At 36.9% G+C, this 25,286-nt stretch overlaps 1 protein-coding gene across 3 annotated transcripts in view; it reads right to left on the bottom strand.

Moving 5' to 3' along the window:
* The window catches only part of LOC117600046 (semaphorin-1A), a 126,493-nt gene that overhangs the window by 56,116 nt on the left and 45,091 nt on the right, over window positions 1-25,286 (bottom strand). For all 3 annotated transcript variants that reach the window (XM_076692640.1, XM_034314980.2, XM_034314981.2), the window contains exons 3-4: window positions 15,106-15,202; window positions 13,771-13,822 (exon numbers count right to left, since the gene is read on the bottom strand). In XM_076692640.1, coding sequence (XP_076548755.1) covers window positions 13,771-13,822; window positions 15,106-15,202 — 149 coding nt within the window. The remainder of the gene's footprint in view (window positions 1-13,770; window positions 13,823-15,105; window positions 15,203-25,286) is intronic.

Genomic DNA, 25,286 nt, shown 5'->3' with positions numbered 1-25,286 from the left:
CTTTTTTCGATGATTGCGGGAAAGAGGGATGGGTTCTTGGGAGAACTGAATTTCATGACAGAACGATGCTTGTCATAGGTTAAATTAAAGCTTAAAATTTCCTCGAAATTACAGTATAAGCGCCCGTTGAATATTCAAAGTAATAGCTAAGTTAGAAATTATAGAAGAAGACCATTAGATATTCTTGTATGTTGAAAAGTAAAAATTCTAGTAAAGATTGATGACATAGAAATATTTCAAAATACTAATTATTATACCTAAAATTAAAGCTTAATTTCTCTTAACCACGCCTATAATAACCCTTCATTAATATTCCAACCGCAACTCCAATAAAACTAATTCAAATCTTCCATCCAATTGAACATTCTAAGCACTGCCCACCATGAAAACGTCACTAAAGGTACTCGAAGACCATAGTAAAAGGATTTCAGCCACGACGTTAATTCACATTTGTCACGGTTTTAATCACGCCCGGGCTCTCTCGCGATTAACGAATCCACGTAGCGTACCATTCAAACCAAACGTCCATCTAGGAGACGGAAAATTAAATTTTTAATTACTCCGTTCACGGTTGATCTTCGTGGAGAGTATCCTTGGTAAATATTTTTCCGCGGTATATAAACAAGCACGGATCCTTTCAATTTCGCCGGTGAACAAGTGGATTAAACCATAAGCGTTTAATACTGGGTCACGTTCGCGTGATACACGAATTACCACTTAATCAAGCACGTACGTTTACAAATTCTCGAGTATTTCTTTGGAAAAAAATTACATTTTCCTTTGCACCGTTACGTGATAACGTTCGCTGAAACCATTACGTATTCGCAATGCAAAACACCGTAACTGAAATGAACAAAGATACCCGCGGTTCGCCGCATTGGCTTCCTCGTCACGAGGTTCATGGAAAGCGATCTGCATTTTTCAATTTTCCATCGGTCGATACACCTCTCTGCAACGAAAATAAATTCACCGGGAAAACGTGAAATACACCGTTCCCGGTTCCCATCCAGAAATACCTATTCCATCAAATAATCTTTCGTTGCAAGTAATCAGAATGAAGAAATTTTCTTTCTCAGCAACAAACTTTCCAACGGTGTGTGCGAGATTCATTTTTCTTGTTTAAATACTAAATAGGATAGGACGAAGAGGATACGGTTGTTTAAGGTAAACACGCAACGAAGCTGGCGTAAATAGCACAGGCAACAACGTTTCAAATGTTTTAGCCCGTTTCGAGTGCACTTTGAAGTGACGGTCCGAGTGCTCCTCCACTTCAGACTCGTTACTTCGCAATGCAACTCTTGGCAACACGCGAGATACGGGCACAGACGACCCGGCGTCGCAACGTATTCTTTGTCTTTGTGCGCGTTCACTAACACCGGTGCGGTCGACGCCTTCTAACAAACGAAGACACACTAGGAGCTTCGGAGCGTTTCTATAGAAATTTTCAGCAAATCTTAAGCTTTAATTTAATGTACTACAGACGCCATATTGAAATACTTTTCTGTCATGAAAATAACTTTGAACTTTTACATATATGCCGAAACTGGGTATTTGATGAAGTACAGTAACAGTGTTCGTTGCGATCCACAACTCCTCGTCTTGTAATAAGAATGTTCAAGGGGTATTTATATGATTCTTTTAAGGAACTTTTAAGCTTTAATTTGAAGTGTCGTAAATGGTATTTGGTAATACTTTTCTGTCATGAACTTACATTAGACTTTTCACCTTTCCAATTTAGAAATTTGGAATCTAAGAATTTGATAGTCCTCTTCTTTTAATTATTACTTGACTCGAATAAAAGACATCCAAAAAACGTTTATGCAGTAATTTTCCTTATACTTTAAGCTTTAATTTGATATACTGCAGGTGCTATTCCGCAATACTTTTATGTCATGAAACCGTCATAGAATCAACTTTCTCCGTCTCTAATTTTCCAGGTCCTTACCCAGTCACCTTTACCGCCCGCGAAGCGTTAATAATCCAGTTTCCTAAGAAAAAGAATTGTTAAACTGCTCCTAGGGAATTATCATTCTCTTATATAAACTCACTGTTTACTTTCACATTCTTTTATCATTGCAATGATACTCGACCTTCTGATAACTGCCAATCATTTGCACGCACGTTTCTATTTTAATTTATCGGCCTATATAATTACATGCACGTATATCTTGTCCGGTTGTTCCCGGAAATAAGTCACTCGAACCAGAAGGGCGTCGCGACGGTAGCCGCGTATCAGTCGCGTGCCGTCCACCTATTTCCGGCGTACGAGAGACGGGTTGGGGTCAAAATTAATCTATTTATCAGCACTCCTCCCTACTCCACTTATTATTATTTAAAAAATAATCGTGAAAAATTAGTATTCGAATTTCCGGATACTCGCACAACCCTGTTAAAGGTCCATCATCGCACCCCCATGGAAACTCTTTCATCCCCCTAATGCATGGAACTTAAATCTTCAGACAAACACGTTAAAAATCGACGTTAATGTTCTTTTACAAAGGGGGCTGAAAAGAGCGACAAACGCGAGTACATCTCTGAGAGTCGAAAACCCACATCCAACAACGTTTGCTCGAACAGTTCTTTCAACCCTTTCTCCCCACGGAGGGTGTATTATCTACCCTTCCGATAGACGCAGAGGCGCCTTTAGCGAGGCACAAGGCTGCTGACTAATGGCGCGCGCTAATTGTACCGCCTGCGAGAAAGGCTTAGAGACAGAGGGTGAATACGCTCCTTCTCCATGACTATTAGGACACTTGTAACTTTTCGTGATTTGCTTCCTTTTTTTTTCCTTATAGTTTGAAAAATTGCAGACTCTTATTTCCGGATGATCAGCTTTTAACGAATCTTGTTCCCTGTATCGCGAGTTTATTACTCAAGGAAGTTTTCTAATTTTCCCCTCTGGCGAGCAACGTTAACGCCTTGCTGTATGTTACGCAACTTTTGACCAACGAGAAATACTTTTTCACCGTGGAAAGCAAGATTTAATTAGCCCCGTGCTTATTAAGAAGTTCCTTTAATTAATGATATTGTGTCCTAAATTATTAGAAGATTTTTTCTTTTGAAATCTTTTAACGGATCAGATTAGAGCTTGTGTCATCTGTTCTCTTTGGAAATTCTAGGTATCCCTTACGTATAACCTGGCACACAGTTCGCCGATCAATTGTCATTCTACGAAGGAAACTCTACGACACATATAGGTACGAGCCCATCTTTCTCCTGGAAGTATTATAAAATTATTCATCAGATCGTATTGATCGGTTCGTGGTACATGGCTGGGACTTGTATAAAATTATACTCCTCAAGACGAGCCACGAATAATCTTCTGATAGAAGAAATTTTAAATATTGAATGTTCAAAGATACCACAGGAATTTCTAAGTCAACAGTCTTTACGTTCATTCAAGCAGCATTTCATGGCATAAAAGTACAATTAAATGGTACTTATAGCAAGTCAAATTAAAGCTTAAAGTGTGCTGAAAATTATGGTATATATACACCGTGGATATTTTTACTGTGAGAGAAATAATAATTAAAAGAAAAAGAATTATAAAATTGACACATGTCGAATGTAAAAACTTACAAAGTGTAAAGTCTAATGAGAATTCATAACAGAAAAGTATTACAAAATACCACTGATGATAAATGAAATGAAATTTTAAATTTTAACAAAAATAACTATACAAATGATCCCTGAATATTTTTAATAAGAAATGGCTGATTGCCACGCGCAATAAATCACGAAGCACAGTAAAATTCTTGTAACATACATCTAAAACTAAATTGTATTTCAAAAAAACAAAAGAACATTTTAATCGAGTTTTCAAGTTACGCAACAGAGGTATCCCCGTAAAGAATTTGATACCTTTACCCGACGCGATAAAGTCACATGTACCAGGTGAATCTCTAATTATTCTTTGCACCGTATGAATATCAGACCGCCATAAAAATGCACGGCAATTTCCCCGAGTGAATGTAAAAAGTTGTACCGGTGTACCGCAAACTCTGCTTTATGTCAGATTAAAACGAATTTTCTTTGTTTTACTTAAAAGCGAGGAAACGAATTCCAGCGGTTATGTTAAATGAAAAAATAATATAGCTCTTACGCGAATTATTTCAAATCCACTCTACTTCCTTTAATTTTCGCAAACGTTGGAAAGGAACCGTCGCTGAATGTAAAAAATCGCGAAATGAATTTTTCATTTTTCACTTGAAAATTTTTTAATTCACGAGAAATGTTTTGCTATTTGAAACTTGGAAAATAAACCGAAAGAGCGGGGAACAAACGTCGGGTTAGGTGGAGTAATAGAATCGAAGAGGAAGGGTCGTTTCCGTCCGACGATCGTGACGTTATCGCGACGGTATTAACTCGAATCGAGCTTCCGTTAGGTCGAACCGCAATCAGCTACAACGAGCAAAGTCGACGGAGCGTAATCTTTCTCCAGATCCCTTTCCCTTTACCTCAAAAACCCCCGCCATTATGCACTGGCAGGCGCAAGAAAGATAGCAGGACACGTCCAGGACAGAAACGATGAAGGTTCCAGGTCGAGGAAGTCATATCTATCTAAGGTATCTGGCTACCTATCCGCTGGACATCTTCAATTCTGACCAAGGATTGTATTTTCCTAAAGCACGATCTGTCAGGGACCAGCCAACCAGACGAATCGAATGTCCGCTCTTTTCTAAAGGCACCCACATACGTACACACATAGAGCAGACATGTGGTACTGGCATCGACTGTCGGACTTATGGCTAGACGAACAATGAACATGTCCACGCTAGAGTACTACGATTTGTTTTCTACCATTCTTGGATGGTTTTGTGTGGTAATGGACGGTTTAAAAAGGATTGCTTGTATGGGGCATTTCTAACAGTAGGGATGGGGGATGAAAGATTTTAGTTTAGAGGATTTTATTTTCGGCTGTTCTATTTTTGGATATTCTACTTGGAAATTATTCAGATTTTGGATTATTCTACTTTAGAATATTTAAATTTTCAGCTGTTCTACTTTAAAATATTCAAACTTCGAATATCCCACCTTGGAATATTCAATCTTGGATTATTCTACCATTCAAATATTCCACCTTGCAGTCCTTAATTACTTAACACTTTCTCGCGGCCGTTCAGAGGAAAGGAATCACCGGAAACGTGGCATAGGGTAAAAAGTCACCGCTTTTCCTTCGTCCCCGGAAATTGTCCGATACCGGATGAAGCACGAGTGATAGAACCGATATCCACGCAATCGTTTGCTACCATCGAACAATTCATTGTCACGGACGAATCCTTCGTCAAAGTTCAATTTAACCGAAACTCTCCTCCATATATTTCCTTCTTTTTTTTCTCTCTCTCTCTCTTTCTCCCTCTCTCTATTGATCGTAGAGTTGGTCCGGATGTTGGTTCCGCTGTAATTTCGTCGAGAACGACTTGCTAGATGTTTCAAGTTTCCGGTGAACTTTTCCTCGACCGTACTCGTACTTTCACGAATGAGACAGTTTGCATTTTTCCAATGGACTACACGCATTCGAAACAGGATATTAAAAAGCATTAAAGAACGGTTCTTGGTCGGTTATTAAATTCGAAAAGTAGCTTCGAAAGTTCCTGGTATAATCCCGACAGTTCCTTGAAAAGTTTCTCTATGAAATCTTGATTAGCAAGCTTGGAATGAATTGTTCTCGACGATTTTAACGATTAAAGAGCCTTTCTTTCAAAGAAATTAATCCTTTTTTATTTTATCCAAAATTTACATCGCGTCTCGTCACCGAAAAATCAAATTTTCACGACATTCGTACCGGTGAATTTCTTTTCCTCCACAGTTTAAAAATTTTTCGTCTCTGTAAAATATTAAGTAGATCGAGGTTGGCTGAAGCGATGTTTTTTGTTTCCGTTTAAACCGCGACGCGAGCGTGTACGCGTTTTATCGTAGATGAGAAAAGGAACGATTTTTCCTGAAAGCAGAAGACCAACCGGGGAAAAGTCGAGTGGGCAAGAGCCGGAAGTCACTTTGCTGGATGAGCCAGTTTTCTTGAAAATAAAAAGAACCAGGCATCGTGGAAGGCCATGGGAGGGAAATGAGAAGTTAGTCAGCAAGTTTCAGTCGCCGCAGGTGCGGTAAACAATTCCTATTTCATTTTAATTCCAACAGTAGAACAAAATTCTTGCTTCTCCGTGGATATCCTGTTGTTTCTTTTCCTTATAAAATTGCAATTACTAAAGATAATAATGGCGCGTTTATACAGTGATTTAGAGCACACTTTTAGCTTCAATTTGATGTGCCATAAGTGGTATTTTCAATTACTTTTACGTCATGAAATTAAATTAGAGTTTCTACGTTGTTGATTTTAGACATCTGGTATGCCAACAATCTAGCGGTGTCCCTTTTTAATTAATAACTTTGTTAATGTTAAGAATATTAAAGTTGCATTTACATGGTAGGCGAGAGAAAATTTTGAGATAGTTTTCTGTTATGAATACTTGTCAGAACTTTCAACTTTCAAATTTTGATAATTGGTATATGAACAATCTAACGGTCTTCTATTTCAATTCATAATTTTGCTAATATAAAGAATCATAAAGGCGCACTTGTATCGAAATTTTCAACACATTTCACGTTTTAATTTGATATACCATAAGTCCTGTTTCAAAATACTTTTCACTCATGAAATTGTGTCCGAGTTTCATTTACCCAAATCTCTGTTTGATTTCAAACATAACGGGAATATGTAGTTCTGTCAATAACAGTAAGTACACTCGAATAAAATAATACATATGAAATGACGTCATTCGATTGAAATACTTGAAAATTGTTGCCATTGTTCAATCCAAAGAGCTATTTAATTTTAATAACGTACCTCCCTGTTGAGAGCTCATTATGAGAAATGTGGCGTAAACACGCATGTTTAATACTTGTATTATCATTTTCGAAAATTCAATGTAATATCCAAGAAAATATTCAAAATGGCCTCTGGGTTAAAATTTCATTGTACAATATTATACTCGTTCAAATAATTCAATAACTACTTGTCATTGCAAAATTGTTGTAAAACACCAAAGTATCAATTAATTCGTGTTCGCCACTAGAAATTATTGCAAATCAATCACTTGTTTTCCATCAATTATTCTCAAAAATATTCCAATTTATTCTGTAATTACTTTCGCCATCTCTGATGCAACAATTTTCAGGAATATTTTATTCTGAAATATCCAATATTTTCAAAAAGATCAGTGAACAGTAAATATGGAAATTTCATGAAAACCACTTTGTCCGGCAATTTCAATCGTTGACAAGCAATAAACGAGAAGGAAAAGATAGCGAAATCAAGCCACGAAAAATGTTCAGTTTCTTTTATTGTTCAAAGCACTTTCTGCATTACGGGACGGCAGCATTGTAAATAAAGAAAAAGGAACTGATAACCAATTCCCTTGGTTCAGGAAAACTTGCTGCTGTTAAAAGGGATTACTTTTGCATTTCAAGTTCACTGTCCTCTGAAGAGTATCATCACTCAAGATATTTTCTATGGAGCTTCCTTCGAGATAGAAGACCAGTTGAACGGAAACCGGCTCCCGATGAAAGACGAACAAAACAGAGCAAAAAAGAAAAATTAAAATAAAAACTTACAAGGATTTTTTATAACTTTTGAATTTGAGAATTTGAGAGTTTTAGAAGTTGGGAATTTAGAAATTTAGAAATTTTGAAATCCTCGAATTTTGGAACTTAAAAATTTTTATTTGAGCACAAAGAATATTTTCTCTCAGTGTCTTCCAAAAAGTTTATTTTGAGTAAGTGAGCCCTACAGAGCCACAGGTGGCTACGTCTGGATTAGATGTTAATTACGAAGCACAATAAAAAATAAAAGCGAGCTCAGAGCAATTAAGCCAGCTTACTTCTGCTTAATTAACGACGATCGAATATTTTCAAGTCTATCGGATCCGTTCGAGGAAAACTTTATCAGAACTTTACGAAAGGTATTCAGGTCACTTTAATAAAACCAACTTATCGTTACCATCTGAACAAATTACTGCTCTTTTAAAAAGTGTCTTCATTACTAAAGTTGATATCTCATGAATGTTTAACAATAATCTTTTCACTGATTAAGAGGGAAAATGCATTACTAAGTTGGGGTATCTTTCTAACAATAAGAAATAATAATTTTTTTATTAATTACGATTATATTAAAATTGATAATAATTTGACATAGATATACTTGTAACGATAGGAACAATTAGAATATTTTTATTAATTATTTAAAATTGATAGGTGTCAATATTTTTTGTGATTCCCTAGATGTTCCAATAAATATGCACGAATCTACTCTAATCGCTAGTGTGTTGGATACACAGTGTAAACGTGCAGATTGCGTTTATGAAGGAGTCACAACTGTGACCTAAACTATTTACCAATTTAGAAGTTGGGTAATGGGGTCGGCCAAGTCCTGTTGCATTGCTTTAAATACAGAAGCGATTCTGAACATTCCTCCAGGCACGTTTATCAAAACACTAGAAACTAGCTTTTAATTCAAATTTACATTTCGTGTTTCTACGAAATTTTGTAGTAACTCCATTATCCTAGTATCTATTATAGTTTTATCTTGGTCCTTGTGTTTATTAGTTATTATTTAGATTTTAGGATTTACTACAAGTATTGTCTAGGTCCTATTGTCTACTATAATTATTGTCTAGGTCTTAGTATTCAGTATGGTTATTACTCAGATCCTAGTCACTATAAGTACCTAGTATCTATTATAATTATTGCCTAGGTCCTAGGATCTATTGCAGTTAATATCTAAGTTCGAGGATCTATTATAGCTATTATCTAGGTCCTTATTGTCTGCGCCTTAGAATCTATTATACTTGTTATATAGTGCCCTAGTATCTATTATAGTTGTTATCGAGGTCCTAATATCTAGTACAGTTATTGCCTAGATCCTAGTATCCACTACAATTGTCATCAAGATCCTAGGTGCCTACTATAATTATTGCCTAGGTGCTAGTATCTGGCTTCTAATACATACTATACCTATTACCCAGGATCCAATCCAATATTCATATCATCACTACCATCTCCAATTTCATTTACCACCCACTCACTATGAATGATCATCCCGTACTATGATTCAGGCATCATTCACTGATGAATGACTTACCAATCGATTGATACCTTTTTCCTATTACATTGTTTTGGTACACCCAGTGTATGGATGTTAGGTAGAGGCGGCATAAAGTACACACGAGGAGAGCGCATAGAAGGTAGCGGCAAGTTTTTACGCGGCCAGCCCGAGTGAATGACCGGTCAGAGCCACCTCTCGTTCTCTCAATTCTCGCTCTCTTTCTCTTTCTCTCAAGCAATGGAAGAGAGATTGAACGAGAGAAACACGGCTAGATAGAAGCGACCGATGCAGCCAGTCGACTGCAACGTAGCTGGCCACGCAGACTGATGCATTAGGCAACTTTTAAGGCCCCCTTTCAAATTGACCACTTTCTAGTTTAAGGCTGCTCTCAGACCCATTACAGCTACACTATTGTCTAGGACCATTAAGATATTCTTTCGTCTATTTTGGAAAAATCTTCTACTTGGAATTGTTCGTTAAAATCGTAGAATTTTGAAATTTTTGGATTTAAAAATTTTACTATCTTAACATTTTGGAAATTTAGAATTTTAGATTAAAGAAATTTTAAATTTTGGAATTCCAAACTTTTTGAAACTTTTATATCAAAGAATAGTTGAGGAAGGAAATAGAGGTAGCACGTACCAGACAAATCGTTCTCTTTTCTGTCGTTTTGACCGCAGTCATAAGTCCACGCCTGCACTCTTCAGTGAATAAAAAAAGAATGGAAGAAAAGCGTGAAACGATCGAATCGTCGATGAATTTCCGCGTGTACTCGATTCCAGAGCTTGGCTCTGGAATATAATGCCACCTCGTTAATCCTTTCATCCCTGTGAAACGAGAGCTGAAATTTGTGTCCCTTTTTCTCCCCGACAGATCGAAGGGTGATTGATACGTAATATTCGGATATCGAGTTACCGCGTTCTCTACCCCTATATTCCTATCTTTTTTCTCACTCAGAATCAGTATTGTCCTGCTGAAAATCGACAGATTTTATAATCGGGGTTGTATATTTTAGGGAATTAAAGGGTTCTTGGTATTAAGGATCTAACTTTTAAAAATTCCAAAATTCCAAATTCCAAAATTCAATTTCCAGTATTCCAAAATTAAAAAAGTTCCAAGTTCCCCTTCTAAACCCCTAATTACACTTCAAATCTCCCTCCCAAAAATTTCACTTTTCTCCCTCAGCACCTCATCTACCAAACAATAATTAAAATTTCAATTTGAGAACCCTTCATTAAACCCCGCAACCCCAGCGAGGTATTGTTTTGCTATTTCAATATTTCTCTCAGCATCCCATTCCCATTTTTCTTTTTTTCTGTTGCACATTTGCGGAGCATCCATCTGTCGGATCCAGTTTTCCAGTATCCTTTAGACAGCGGGAGGATCGGCCAGGACGTTTCGGCATTATTAAAATCTTTTAGGCAGCGACACATATTTCGCGTCTCGTTTGTTTTCCCCGTCGCATGCTGACTCGTTGCTTCATTGTTCGAATTTCACCGAGGACAATCTCGTCCTGCCTTCGGCTAATCGTTCGTGGAAAAATTTTTCTGCAAATGGAATTTTTGATAGATGATGATCCTTCCTTTTTTCCCCTATCTTGGGAGCAATTTCCTGAAGATCATCAACTGGTTTACGATCTTTTTTGCTGGATCGCATCAATCATCGTAAAAGCAAAAGACAATTTTGCAAAGCAAGCAACAAATGAAAAGTGAAGGGAAAATGCGAACTCAGCGTCCACGTGTTCCATTCTGCGTTACAGTTTGTTTTTCCAGCGATGCAGAAACTGACGAAAGCTGCTCTTTTAATTTGTTTAAATCTGTGTCTTTCTGCCTACCGGATGTAACACGTGTATCGTTTTTCGAACTCGTGTTACAAAACATTCTTGTTTCACAACTGAAAAATATTGCAAAATTTATCACCTATGAGGTATCAAATGAAAGACTGAAGTTTGATTAAAATTTCTACATAAAATATCTAACACAAGATGACTAATTGCGATGTAATCTCTTAATTTTGAATTACCACAATTATTTTCATAATTAATTTCAGTAACAAAAAAATTCAGTTATCTCTGTATTCTTATTATCGTACCAAGAACTGAAATGTGTATTCAGTAAACACAGAGTTCAGTGTGCTTAACAGTAAGATAATTTTTCTCGCGTGTTTTTACGTATGAAGTCTTGATACATATCTTATAAACGTTGTTTCTTCGTGGTTTTAATTACATGCAAGCCAGAACTTTGCTTGCAATCTAAAACATTCTATGATATTAGCTTTAATATTTTGTCTGATATGTACAATTTTTAAACCAACATTTGGTATCTTGAATAATTTAAAAAAATAGGAATATGGAATACTCTGGTGTTTCAGAATATGGGATACTTACATATTAGCTTGATAATGGGTTATCTATAGCATCGGTGCTTATGTATGATAATCGTGTTATCGGATCATCCGGATAATGCGATTACAACTACCATCCGGATAAATACAGGTACCTGGAAGTTACAGGTATGTAGTGTAATTCCGAAAATCCGATAAAATCAAAAATTTCAAATTTTCAATCCATCATTCAAAATAAACAAAATTTTAACAAAGCTAGATGAAACTTCCAATATTTCCAAATGGAATCGAATTTACAAACCAGAAGATTTTTGACATTTAAAAAAAATGTGTAAAAACTACTTTCTTTTTTAGTCTAATAAATTTAGACAGATAGTATAATAGTATTAGCATAATAGTATTTAATATTTTTCTAGTTTTACCTAGTACCTAATATTTTTTCAATTTCTCCAACATCCAATATATTTTTAGTTTCTTCTGTTATCTAATGTTTTTCAACTTTCTTTTAATTATCTACCAGCGACCCTCTGTTACGCAAAGTGTTAATATTTTTTATTTTTCATTTCTTTTTATTTCGCAATTTGCATATCTTTTGAAATTTCCATAGTCTAGTCTAGCATCGTGGTCTACTGCATTACCAAAACAACATATTTTTGATCCTCTTCTTATCTTGTCCCCATTGTCGTCAAAAATAACACTGCATGCCAGAGGGTAGAAAAAGGTAAAGGGATGAGGGGACTCAATTAGCCCCGCGGAAAACTTTCGTCGTGGGATTACGACGTCAACAACGTCCTTCTTGCCCAACGAAATTGCAGCTCGTCGAAAAGGCACTCTCCCAGACACCCCCGGTTTCCAGGAAGTTTCTCTGGCGCCATGGCGCCTCTATGATCCGATAGCAATTTTACAGCATCCATGTCTTAATTTTCATACGTGAAACGACAGCACGTGTCCAGCACAATTTCAATTATTACATCGTACCGTTAGACAGTTTTTTGTCTTTTGCTTTGTGCAACTCCGTTTGCAATCGTTGAACGGTTGATTGACTATCTGATCGAAAAAAAAATGATTTCGCTGCGGTTTCCCAGCACTGTGAGCTAATTACACTGACGCAACTATGTATAGCCTGCGTGTAAATCGTTTGTCGGCGATCTACAATGCACGTATCGCGAGCAGAAGGGAAAGTCTTTCGATCGATTTCACTGTCAAAAGGTTTCCACGTTTCCCACGACTGCTTGTATACGTAATTAATTACCAGGCTCATTTTCTCTTTAGTATGCGGCAGGGGGTGATGATTATAAAAATCGTGGTGCAATGAGAGATAATATTTTATTATGTTGTATTGTATGTTTTATAAGTATAATTATTAGGGTGTAGGATAAAAAGAACGCGATATATTGGGTAGACAGGTTGATCGAAGGGTTAAATTTGTCCATCCGATCGATAGATGGATAAACAATACTTTGCTTCCCTCGTCTTCCATAAATCTTTCAGGAAGAAGATTCCGGTTCGTTTTATAAATATGCATGCCATTTCGGTTGACATAGATTGGTAATAATTCAATTTATCTGGGAATTCATTTCTGCAGGGTCGTAGTTATTTCTATAAATACCAAACCCTGGAATATCGTTAAGGCGATGCTATCAGATCCACGAAAAGGGACTGTTTTCAAGGGACCAAAGAATAATTTCATTTTGGAGGATTAAATTTGTAACCGTTGCTTGTTCAAGTTAATCAAATATTCTTCTTGCAAATATTATACAAATGGTAATGAAAGAATATCAGAAGTGAACTTAATTAAAAATATCACAATTTAAAAATCCGAAAAAAATTATCACAATTATTTCTCGAAGTTGCGAGCCCCAGGGCTAAAGTTGAAATTATTGAAAATATTTAATTAGGACACGTATATTTTATATTTTACATTTATTTTAAAACTTGATATCATAAAATTTAATTAATTGCACAGTATTTTAAAAGTATTCAAACACATGGCCCGATGCTAGAGCCGGTTCTGACAATAATAATTAACAATTGAATGAAGTTAAATTTTACCAGCATGCATTCGACAATTGGGTTATTAAAAATACTTACAATCTCTTTTTATTTTTCATTAGGTTCTCATTTCTGGAATTAACAAAAAAGGGCAAGTGTCGCGATAAAATCGAAATTGTCTCGCGTTAAAATTTCAGATAACCGGCTTTAAAACGAACCGAAAGCCTGCAGATTCGAAGTGAAATAGCGTAATCTAGATCACTCAATCATTCGTTATCGAGCCATCCCCATAGGCTCTCTTTTTATTTTTTTTTATTTTTAAATGTTCCACTCACCTGGTCGACGATCTCCGTTAGGTCATGCAGACTTATGTTGTAAATGGCGTTCCTGAAAAAAAAAAAGAAAGAAAATAGAACGTTAAGTGTTACATCGTAAATCTTTCCCTATCTCTGACAACAAGGGATAAGCATTGGTAATTACGAGAAACAGAAGACTGAGAAATTGAGAAAAATGAAAGAAGAGAAGAAAATGTATGGTTTCTAGAAAAAATTAGAAAATTATTAGGAAAAATAAGGGTTAGATGGAATTTGAAAATATTGTATAAGAAAGAAATACTGAAAATTGATGGAAAATCATAAGAAAATTATTAGAGAAAATCAGTAGATTAAATTGCAAATTAGAAAATTCTTAGAAAAAATACATTTTCCTTTATATAATCATTCATTTTTCTTTCAACAAATTTCTAAACTAGAAATTTATATATTTTTTAAATTAAAACAAATCATGCAAAAAAGGATTAATTTTAAATTATGCAATTTAAAATGCATCATTTCATCAACAATAGAAAGTTAAAATTTCTCAATGAGTGACTGAAAAGATTCTCATTGTCTTTTAATTTTACGTGAGAGAGTTTGATTATTGTCTCTGTTAACACTGATGTATAATTTTCCTTTCTCATGAAAATTCTTAACTATCTCGATGCTTCATCGTGAGCAAATAACATTTTCACAGATATTATGTTTCCGCGATGCCCTTAATTCACCTGGCAATATTTATTTAATCTTTCATCGTTAAATTAGCGACAGAGAAAACTCCTGTTTCTTTAATTGAGATTCATGCAATTGAATCTCATTAAACGCAAGTGTATTTACCGCTAAATTTCCTCTGAAACAGTTCCAATTCAGCGTGTTCAAGATTTAGATCCATTAATTAACTGACCAAAGAGCTGAGCCGGTTGTTATTGTTACATCGGTTAACCGAGCAATTATCTGACGTGGTAATAACACTAATACTAATCGCGATTAGATCGACCACTTGATATTGCAATCCAATTCTAAAATTTTAGGATTTTAGTACTTTAGATCTTTTGAATTGGAAAATTTCAAAATTTCAGAATTACAAAATTACAAAATTACAAAATTGCAAAACTCCAAAATCCCAAAATTCTGAATTTATTCCACCTTAGAAAATATCTACCTTACTGCAATGTCTGCTAGTAGAATATGTTTTCTGATGGTTGTACACATGGATCGATGGAAGGACTCATGTAAAATTAAAGAGGACACGTCATAAGGGGTTGCAGCCTCGTAATCGAGGGAGTGATTCGTGGGGAAGTTTCGAGGGTCACGATGACCATCTGCTAACAAAGAATAGAATCACGTAATAATTACCTGGCGCCAATCAGGATGGAAGTGGACGCGCGCTCCAGGAGCTTGAAGTGCTCCACGTGGCTCTCGTTTCCTAGGAACCGCTGGCCAACCACATCCCCTGGAACAAACAAAAAGTCGAACTCCTTCAGAAACTTCTGGAAAAACTTTGGATTAACACGAGCGGGTCGCTGTGTGCCGCAACCGTTAAATACTACCCTTTGCGCACGCGATATCGCGTGAACGAATTTTTGTCGGTGTGTGACCCCACGCGATATCGCCTGAGCGAACTTATTTTTAAAAATTCAAATTTTTTTTATACGCGAATGCAACGGACGTCTTTGAAGTCATAAATTGTCGTCGTTCAATGGCGAGTACTCTTCGGGAACATCTCGAAAAGTGTCGAACGCAGATCCTTGCCAACTTTCAAAGAATGACTGGTACAATCGGATGAGCACCGATGAATGCTCTCCCTTCTCCCTGAGCGGAGGCTTTATTGCGGTCGCGGATGAAAAAGCATAACCACGAGGAATAAAGAGAACACGAGGAGAAGGAGAAACATCGAAGGGTGGCTCGTAAAATGTTGTAGGGAAAAAGGGAGCTGACACAAAGTAGACGTAGCTTTATCGTCTTCTGAAAATACTAACAGACGCTTCTTTTCCTTCTTTTTTTTTAGGTCATCCCTTAGATAGAAAGGAGATCTAAGTATTAAGTTGGTTTGAAAAGTTGAAACTCTGGCACAATTTCATGACAGAAAAGTTTCTCAAAATAAGACTTCCGACGTATCAAATTAAAACTCAAAGTTTCCTTGAAATAACCATGTCAATGCCCCGGGAATATCTTTGATACAAAATGGCTGGTCGTGAATCGCAACGGACAATGTTCTATAGCGAATGGTAATGCACTGTTTGCTTCAACAAAGCACCAGCCATTTTGTATTAAAGATATCAATGAGACATTTATGTCATTGTTTTCGATAAACTTTAAGCTTTAATTTGACACATCAGAAGTGCCATTTAGAAAATCTCTTCTGTCATGAAATTGCATTAGACTTCAGATCCTCCGAAATCGAATGAATATTTCTTCCCCGAAAATCCCGCAATTCTCTTGAACACTATGGCGAATTTACACGAGCCCGTATCCCGAAGAACTGGCACGTATGCAGGTGGAAACTGTTGAAACTTTCTAAGCCATTTGCAAGCGGCTGGTATCCTCCTTCGTCACGGCATACCTCGCCTCTGTTAATTTCGCCACCGTTGTTCTTTACGAGCGACCGATGCATATGGATGCACAGCTTGCCTACCTTTGCCATTCTGCAACATACAAACACACACTGTGTTCTGGCACGCGCCACGCCGCTTACAACGTAATTTCTTATTCGCGAGGCGTTAGGCACGCGACCGATACGGATACCCATCGATCTCGCCCATAGGAATAACGCCATTCGGTGTCTTAATTCAATTTTCAACGCGCGATCAAACTCTGCATACCGGAAACGACAGCACCGATTTGTCCGATCACTTGTCAATCAATTCAATTGCTTTCCACGATTTGGCTTGATTTTGATCCATGAAGAAAGGCGGACCAATTTTGAATCTTTGCTCAGTGGAATTTAATTATTAAACAAAATATACTTATTTAATTTTTATTCACAATTACCATTAAGATTTAAAAAATGAAAATAATATTTAAAAAATTAAATTATGATTTGGGCTCTCTCCATGGTCCGCCGTCCGGGGGTTAATCGAATAGCAAGTTACATCCACCTTAAAAGGATCTCCAATAAAAGGATGATACTTTATCGCAAAGTTTTTCAGGGTATCCTATTTACAAGTTTCCTGCGTTTTGTAAAATTTACTAAAAATTAAAAGTTGCTTCGAAAGTTTTGCTAAAAGTGCGAAGTTGCGAAATGGAAGCGAGCTACTTAAATTTAAGCGAGCGAAACTAAACATAGTGATTACAATGGCAACGTTGACATTAGAAGGTCTCCTCTATCGCATGGAAAGGGTGCATTGCACTTGGGATCGGAAATTTACCGTAACTAACGGTACACCCGGTACTCTTGCACTTGTAACCGGTACCTTGAACCAGGGAAATTTTATTCTTCCCATTGAGGAATCGTTCCACATATTTTTTATACAATTTAATTCACGCGTTTGCGACAGAGAAATAAGAGGATTTTAAGCGTGTTGACAATACGACGTGTAAATTATAGCTATTGTTATAGCGATAAGGTAAGTCACCTAACTTGTACGAATAAGCGGACACAGTAGCCTAAAAGTAATGGACACTTTGCACGCAGCCGCGTTTTATAATTCATGCTAAGTTAACCCTATTTTCAAGCAGGAAATTTCACAAACCTTATCTATTATATTCATGAAAATTATAAATAATTTCAAGCGCTTAATACGAGGATTTTCCTATATTCTAATCCTGATCTATTATTTTCACCAGATTATAAATAATTTAAAGTATCTAATATGGAAATTTCTAATTAAATAGGGTATTACATTTGTGTTAGGAGACTCGTAGCGCAAAGACCATCAGCTTGCCAACTTTTTCTCTCCCTTTTCCTGTGTATTCTCCGAAGTTGGAAAAGCGTAATATAAAAAACGAGTGGAAAGCTCAAGGGAGGCTTGAAACGCGTCTGGAACACCGATCGTGAATGAACGAACAGACTCGTGTTTCGCTGATACCATGGTTGGAGAAAAAAGAGCTGTCGGGAACTGTTAAACGAAAAGTCATCGCGTTTACATGGTTCAGAACAACGCTTGTTTTTTTTTTTCCTTTTTAAAATATTTAGCAAAGCTCGTGTAACGCTTTGAAAGTTTCGTCTGGTACTAGCTATTCCAAAGTTTAATCAGCTCAGTTGACATTTTCTTCGTTCTTGTTGCAAACTGGCTTTGTTATACATCCATCGGATGTAAATGAGAATTTTTTAGAAAATGTTCAATATGGTTTTTTTTCATAAAACTTTAAACTTTAAATTAATGGGTCACAGGTAATATTTTCAGCTATTTTTCTGTCATAATATCGTTTTAGAATTTTACCTTTCAAAATTTGTCATTTGACAAACACTAAATATCTAACAATTTTCTTTTTTTAATAACTTTATCAATATTAACTATATTAAGGGTGCATTTGTGTAATAATTTTCAGTAAACTTTAAGCTTTAATTTGGTGTATCACAAGTGTTATTTTAGAAAACTTTTCTGTCATGAAATTGTCTTCGAATTCTTGCGACATATAACCACACTGTTCGTTGCGATCCATAACTGTTCAACTAGTATCAAAAATATTTAAAGGTACACTTATATAATGATTTTCAGAAGATTTTGAACTTTAATTTGATATATCACAAGTGCTATTTTGAGATACTTTTATGTCATGAAATTGTGTCAGACTTTCCATGAATTAATTTATCTCCTCTTCGAGTATTCTTACCAGACAAGGTTACACTTCCGGTGGTAATTTTTACACCGATCTTCATCTCCAATAAAATCGCCTAACCGCGTAATTTCACCAGGTTATTTCACTTAAGCCACTAAATACGAGATACATCTACTTCACCGAATTTACATTTATATTGGCTTATTATTCACCGTCGTGGCTTCTTCTCACAAAACTCGACTTCTTTTTTCTTTTTTTTTCTTTTTTTTATATCTTCAACTTCCTTTCCAGCGATGGCTAAATGTATGCCACTCTTAAGAGCTCGCCGACCGGAAGCATAGAAGATGAAATTTACTCAGCACTCTCGATCGCCCCTAATACCCAACGTGGAGCGTGGTTGAATTGGAGCCAGGGCTGATTCGACCCGGCGAACGTACGCCTATCTACACCACTGCTGGTAATTAAGTCTAACAATAGCAAGCGTGACGATCGATTTGGCTAGTCTACGACCGACGAAATGTCACCTCTCTTCAACGAACCCTTACTTATCATATTGAATTTAATATCCCGAATTTATGAAAACTATCAGCTTTAAAATTCTATCGATTTTCTATACTGTTCTTTGAGAACGGAGGACATTTTGTCGAGGGAAAAACAATTTTCAAGAAACGATTAGATACAATGGAGTTCTGATAAATAAATCAGACCTACTGCGACACGATGATCTTGTTAACGTTAAGTACCCTGATTTATCGGGTTGTTTGTGTCGAAACACGAGAAAAGGGGAAAATGTATTGTTTGTTGACTACTATGAGGATCGTCAGTGACCGATTATTCAAGATAACAAAGTGAAATTGAAACTTTACGAAGTCTCAGATAATTTCATGATATAAAAGTATTTTCAAATGGTACTTATGGTACATCAGATTAAAATTTAAAGTGTGATGAAAATTATGGTATAAATGGTTCATGACTAACTTAAATACAAAATAATTGATGATCATTCGAATGGATCGAAGGAAAATTCATATAACTGGAATTAGAACTTAACTTTCCTATCCGTCATTATTTCACCATTTTGCTCGCAATATTGTTCGAATAATCCTCGTAACGCATATAATCGTATTAAAACGATCATCCGATTAGCAGAACTTTCTTCGAAATTTGCTCGAACAGATTCGCTATTTGTTATTCAGCGGAACATCCAGCGTTCTTCTCGCTAAGGATAAAAGTCTGGGTCATATCGATCCGCTTAATGCGACGATTTATCGAAATGTATAGGCAAGAAGAAAGGCGAAACGGTTTGGTAGAACAAGAGGAGCCCGTTAAAAACCCGCTTGAAACGAGTGCACACGCTTGATGGGAGGGGAAAAAAAAAGAAAGAAAAAGCACCCTTGCCTTCTGTGTCGGATGGAAAGCCACAGGCGTAGCCCTGTGTCACTCTACCAACGAATGGGCACGGGTAACCTTTTCGCTGTTCTCTAGTGGCATAGCTTTTCGAGACCTTTCTGCGCTCTTCAGTCATTTGTAAAAACGCGCGATACTCGAAGAGTAAAGCCGTCAAAGATTCACTTCTAATGCACCGCACCTTTAAGACAATTTTTTCACCCTCAGACGGCGGACCATGAAGAGAGGCGGAATTTTAATATTGCATTTCATTTAAAAGCTACGCGTCTAACTTTAAATTAATAATGACCCAGACTCCGTTGTTCAAAGGTTAAATCATTTTTTATCGTGAATAAAAATATCGATACATTGGTTGGATAAAATTCAAGTTAAATACATAGTTTCGTGTCCTCATCTCGGACACCTTTTGTATCCGCATCGATTTCAAAGAGAAGCTCAATCACGCAGCCAACAATGCCTATCCTTCTTCCTTGAGGTAATCGTATCCTTCACTCGAGACAGGAAACCATTTACGTGAGTCACGGAACCCGGAACGACATGCTATCCGTAAATTTTCAAATATTTTTCAACATCATACTAAACATTCCAAGTCAGACGAGATTTCATGACATAAAAGCATCACGGATTAACACTTGCTCTTCGGTAGTTCGAAGCTTAGAGTTTACTGAAAATCATGGTACAAATGCACTCTGGGTGTCTTTAATACGAAGAAAGTAATAATTAATTATAACAGAAGGTGTTATTGTACTTTGTCAAATATTCAATTTAGGAAAAGAGATATTTTAAATCAATTTCATGAGAGAAAAGTATCTCAATATATCCCTTATGATACGTTAAAATAAAGCTTGAAGTTTACTAAAAATAATGACATAAATGCCCCGTCGATATTCTTAATACAAAATGGCTGATGGTGAATCGCAACGAACAATGTTCCATAACGAACGTAATGTATCCTTGTTAAGCCATTCATTGTTTCAACGAAGCACTAATCAATTTGTATTAAAACCAGTAGCATAATTAATGATATAATACAGTGAAAAACATTGTATTTAGGCTAATTTGAAGGACAACTAAAGTTGATTCACTTCTACAATGGATGTCGCTGAACTTCTAACACAATTTCTGAAGAAACTTTTAATTAAAACCTAGGAAGCAATTAAAGGCTGACGGAATATAGACTTAACACCTTAATCGTGATGGATGCTCATATAATGGCTCGCTACCTCCTTATCCCTTCCAATGATTCTTTTTTTTTTTTTAAACAAGGATTATTCTGGGCCAATGACTCCCTCAGGATTTTATCCTGCATGATAAACGATCCATGATAGGATATAAATTTACCCGAAAAACCGCTTCGAGACCCTTGCAGGGATTATTGTAAATATATTACCTTAAATGAACAAATATCATTTACAAGGTAACTATGAAAAATGTTCACGTACGAAAATTTTTATATTTTTCGCGAAAAACTGTGCCAATTTTCTATAACAGGACAAGTTTACACCGTCATCTGTTCGCCTGGTTGAAATTCTTCGCAAGTTTGAGAAACGACGGATTGATGGGATTGTATGAGGGGAAAAAATTTCGTTAATCGGCCGAACAGTTGACACAGTGGGTAACACGTGTACCAGGTTATTACATGTACTGGAGCTAGAATCGATGACAATGCCGCAAATTCAACGGACATTCCGATGGCATAACTACGCGAACCGTTTCTAGCCACTATGATTCACCGTAAACGCTGTATCGTTGATACGATGGAAATTCCTGTACCATTGTTTCCCGGTTAGACTCTATGATTCATCTAAATGCACTGGTAACATTGCATCTAATCATTGCACTTCGCGATGAATTGTGACACTTGTAGCATGTCAAATTGAAGATTGAAATTTAATGAAAATTACGGTACGAAGGTTTTATTAATTAATTGCCCATTAGAGTAAAGAGTGTCATTCGACCGTGTTAAATATATAATTTGGAAGTCCAATGAAATTTCATCATATAAAATTATCATGAAACGGCACGTATGATACATCAAATTAAAGCATAAAGATTAAGGAATATTTCTGTATAAATTTATTAATATTAATTTTTAAATGAAACACTACTAGGCACTACCTAAATTTAAAATATAAAAATTCAAATCCTATTTCATGACATAAAACCAGCTCAAAGATTCCATTAACGCTCCATCAAATTAAAGCTTAAAACCTAAGAAAAACATCTATACGAACACGTTCTCGACATTTTCAACACAGAACGTTTAATTCCCCAAAGCACCACCCTTTATAATATTATTGATTAGAACATCAGTCTATGACTCATGGTTCCCATCTTCCTATGGTTTTACAGATCAATTTCCATTTAAAGGAAACTTTCTACTGATCCATAACTTACCCTGCATTCACAGGATAAATCTCCATGCGCATTATTCACCATAGAACGTTCGGTATCTTCTAAAAATAGTCTCCTAGGGGAGTCGTATGTCGAAAATCGGACAGCGACGCCAATGAATCGGTGAGTACGTCTCCAAGTGTCGGAAAATCGTCGGTAAGTCAAGAAAAACGTGGGACGTGAATGGCCCTAAGGGATATCGTGTCGGATGGTCGATGGAAGGGCAAGTCGGTTAAAGAAGGATAGCCGGAGAGTGAATCATCGGGTCACGCGACCAAGAACCCCTTTATACCATGATGGTTCAGTACCAACCGGTGCCATTCCCCTAACCTAGCCTAACCATCGCTCGGAGACAGAAAAGCAGCCAATGGTTATATTCAAAATAAGACATTCTCATTAAACGTACCCCGAGGATCGGTAATTACAGACATTAATTAGAGTTATTAACGCTATTGTGCGACACTCCACGATCAAGGACTCCTTTGTTTCTTGCGCCACGGTAGCATTACTACCATCGCATTCGATGGGCGCAGCAAAGAGAGGAAATAATTACCATGGATCGAGTTAGTGAATATGCATCAGGCTCGGATCATTTGTGATATTCGAAACGTTGTACACGGTTCGGACTGGAAAATTTCTGCTTTATTTAGCATCACGGTAGAAAGAGAGATCTCGATCGATCGAACGGGGTTGCATGGTTTTTCGATTGATTATATTTTTACACATTTTTATTACAATTATTGGGCATTTATCGGGCTCGATGGAAATTAACGCGGACATTGAATGGTAGAGAAAATCGGATCGAAAGTTCTCCCATCGGAGAATTTAATCGACAGCCCGGTGTAAAGTGCCACCGGCAACGTTATAAATTTCAAAGTTACGCCATACTGAAACCCGAACGAAGATACCACCTTCTGTGTCGCGTTTAACATCGATTAAAAGTTTTTCAACCATCCGACAAGATCGTTCCGCGTTTACAGTGGCTTACTCGCTACCGTGGTATTATTATTTATTGATAAATTTATAGGAAAATTAGTTTGTATCAATTTTTCATATTTCCTTTCTCAACTGGCAGTTATTTATATTAAAATTTTCACGCTTTGACCGATTGCAAACGCTGCCCTCTAGAATGTGCCTTAACTAGAATTGACATTGAATTCCCTAGGGTTGCCATTAGATTTCCTGGGACTGACCTTAAATTTTCTGGGTCTTCGTTAAACCCCCAGGTCTTTAGTGAATTTTTCAGGGCCCCTGGTAAATCCCCTACACTTCCATTACATTACCTAGGCCATTAAGGAGTATTCCAAAGCCCAAATGACTACCATTGCACCGTTTTATGTTTAAATTTGTATCTTTCTACCTTGCCTCGCCACAAGTCTAGAATGACTACCCCTAAGACTATCCAACTAATGGACCACCATTGCTCCATATTAATATTTGACGTTATACGAGTGTTACCATTTGGAACATCAAACTAGCCAGACCTGTTTAATCCATAAAGACTGAAGTATGATCGTCATTCTTCAGCTGCAAAGTCACCTAAGAAGCAAGGTGTACAAACTCGTTTTATGGCCACGCTAGCAGAGAATGGTTGGTGGAAACGCCATAGAACAGGAACACGTAAAGGAAAAGAGAAGAGAAACAACGAGGTCTGTGCTGCGGCTCTGTCACGAATTGCCTTGTTTTCCTCGCGTACACTTCGCCTGGCGCGCGCACACGAGGCACCCACACATCGGCATGCAGCAAGCGCGTACACACAACACACTGTGTGTGGTGCATTCGAAGTCGAGTCAGGGTCTGCAACCAGTTCTCTTTGTCCCTCTCTGTTCTTCGTCTGTTTCTCTACCTGTAAAAGCTGCGGAGATCTGGTTTACCTACGTGATTCCCGTTCCCGTGTACACACGCCGTTCCAGGCAACGTTCTTCTCTGCGTGAACCGCACGAAATTGGGCTGGCCATTAAATGGCCACTTTTCACATTTTTGCTAAGCTTTGTCACTTTGTATGGTGAAAATTTCACTTGGCAATGATGAAACTCTACCAGGTTGAAAATTAATGTGTTTGTTAAGGAAGAAACTCGGGGGGGGGGGGGTTCTAGGGATCTTTATAGTGGTGTCCTCTGGGGTAAAAGAAAAATAGGGTGTACATAAGTACACAATTATTGGTACACATGAGCCATATGGTTCCTAGTACTTACACTATTTAGAACACCTAGGATACCTAAAATCCCTGGAGTACTTAGAGTACCTAAAATACCCAGACTGTCGAGAATCCTTGGAATTCCTAGAATACCTCAGATACCCCAGGTATCTAGAATACTTAAAACGCCCTAGAACACTTGAAACTCTCTACAATACCTGAACTCCCTAGAATCCCTAAAAATATTTCGCTGAAAATATCTCTAGAATTCAAAATCCCTAAAATTGCCAGAATAATTCTAATACCTAGAGTGCCTAAAATCCCCAAATTCTCCAAATACATAGAACAATTTGAACACCGGTGATGTAAAAGCCCTTTTAGCGACGTGAAAACAGAGAAACGAGTAAATAGCTGATAAAATTATTTGGACTGGCTGCGTTGTACTCTTTCTTTGTCGTTCATTATTGATCCATCAAATGGTCACGCTTGAAATTAACCTGTACACAAGCAATACTCGTGGAGAAATGCAATTGCAACAAATGATCCTCGGCTGTACAAGCTCATTACGCAGCAAGCAATTAATTGGTCACGTAATCGCTTCTGTCCTCGCATTTCGGTGGCTTTCACCTTTTAATCTCAATATTAACTTCAAATCTTTACGAAACAGAGAAATTACCAATTGAAATAAATTCCACTTTTCCATTATAACACTTTCAGTCCGGACGTCGTCATAAGATGGCGAACGTGTGAACCGAGTGTAGTCATAAGATGTCACGCTCAACGTAATTCCACATTAGCCTTGATAGTCGACCGATTTAATTGAATTCTTCAGATAACTCATTGATCCACGAAGGAACGTGGATGATTCTCGAGACGA

The sequence above is a fragment of the Osmia lignaria genome, chromosome 15, assembly GCF_051020975.1.
Source record: "Osmia lignaria lignaria isolate PbOS001 chromosome 15, iyOsmLign1, whole genome shotgun sequence".
Classification (NCBI taxonomy): Eukaryota; Metazoa; Arthropoda; class Insecta; order Hymenoptera; family Megachilidae; genus Osmia; species Osmia lignaria.
This window is presented reverse-complemented; position numbering and strand designations above follow the sequence as displayed.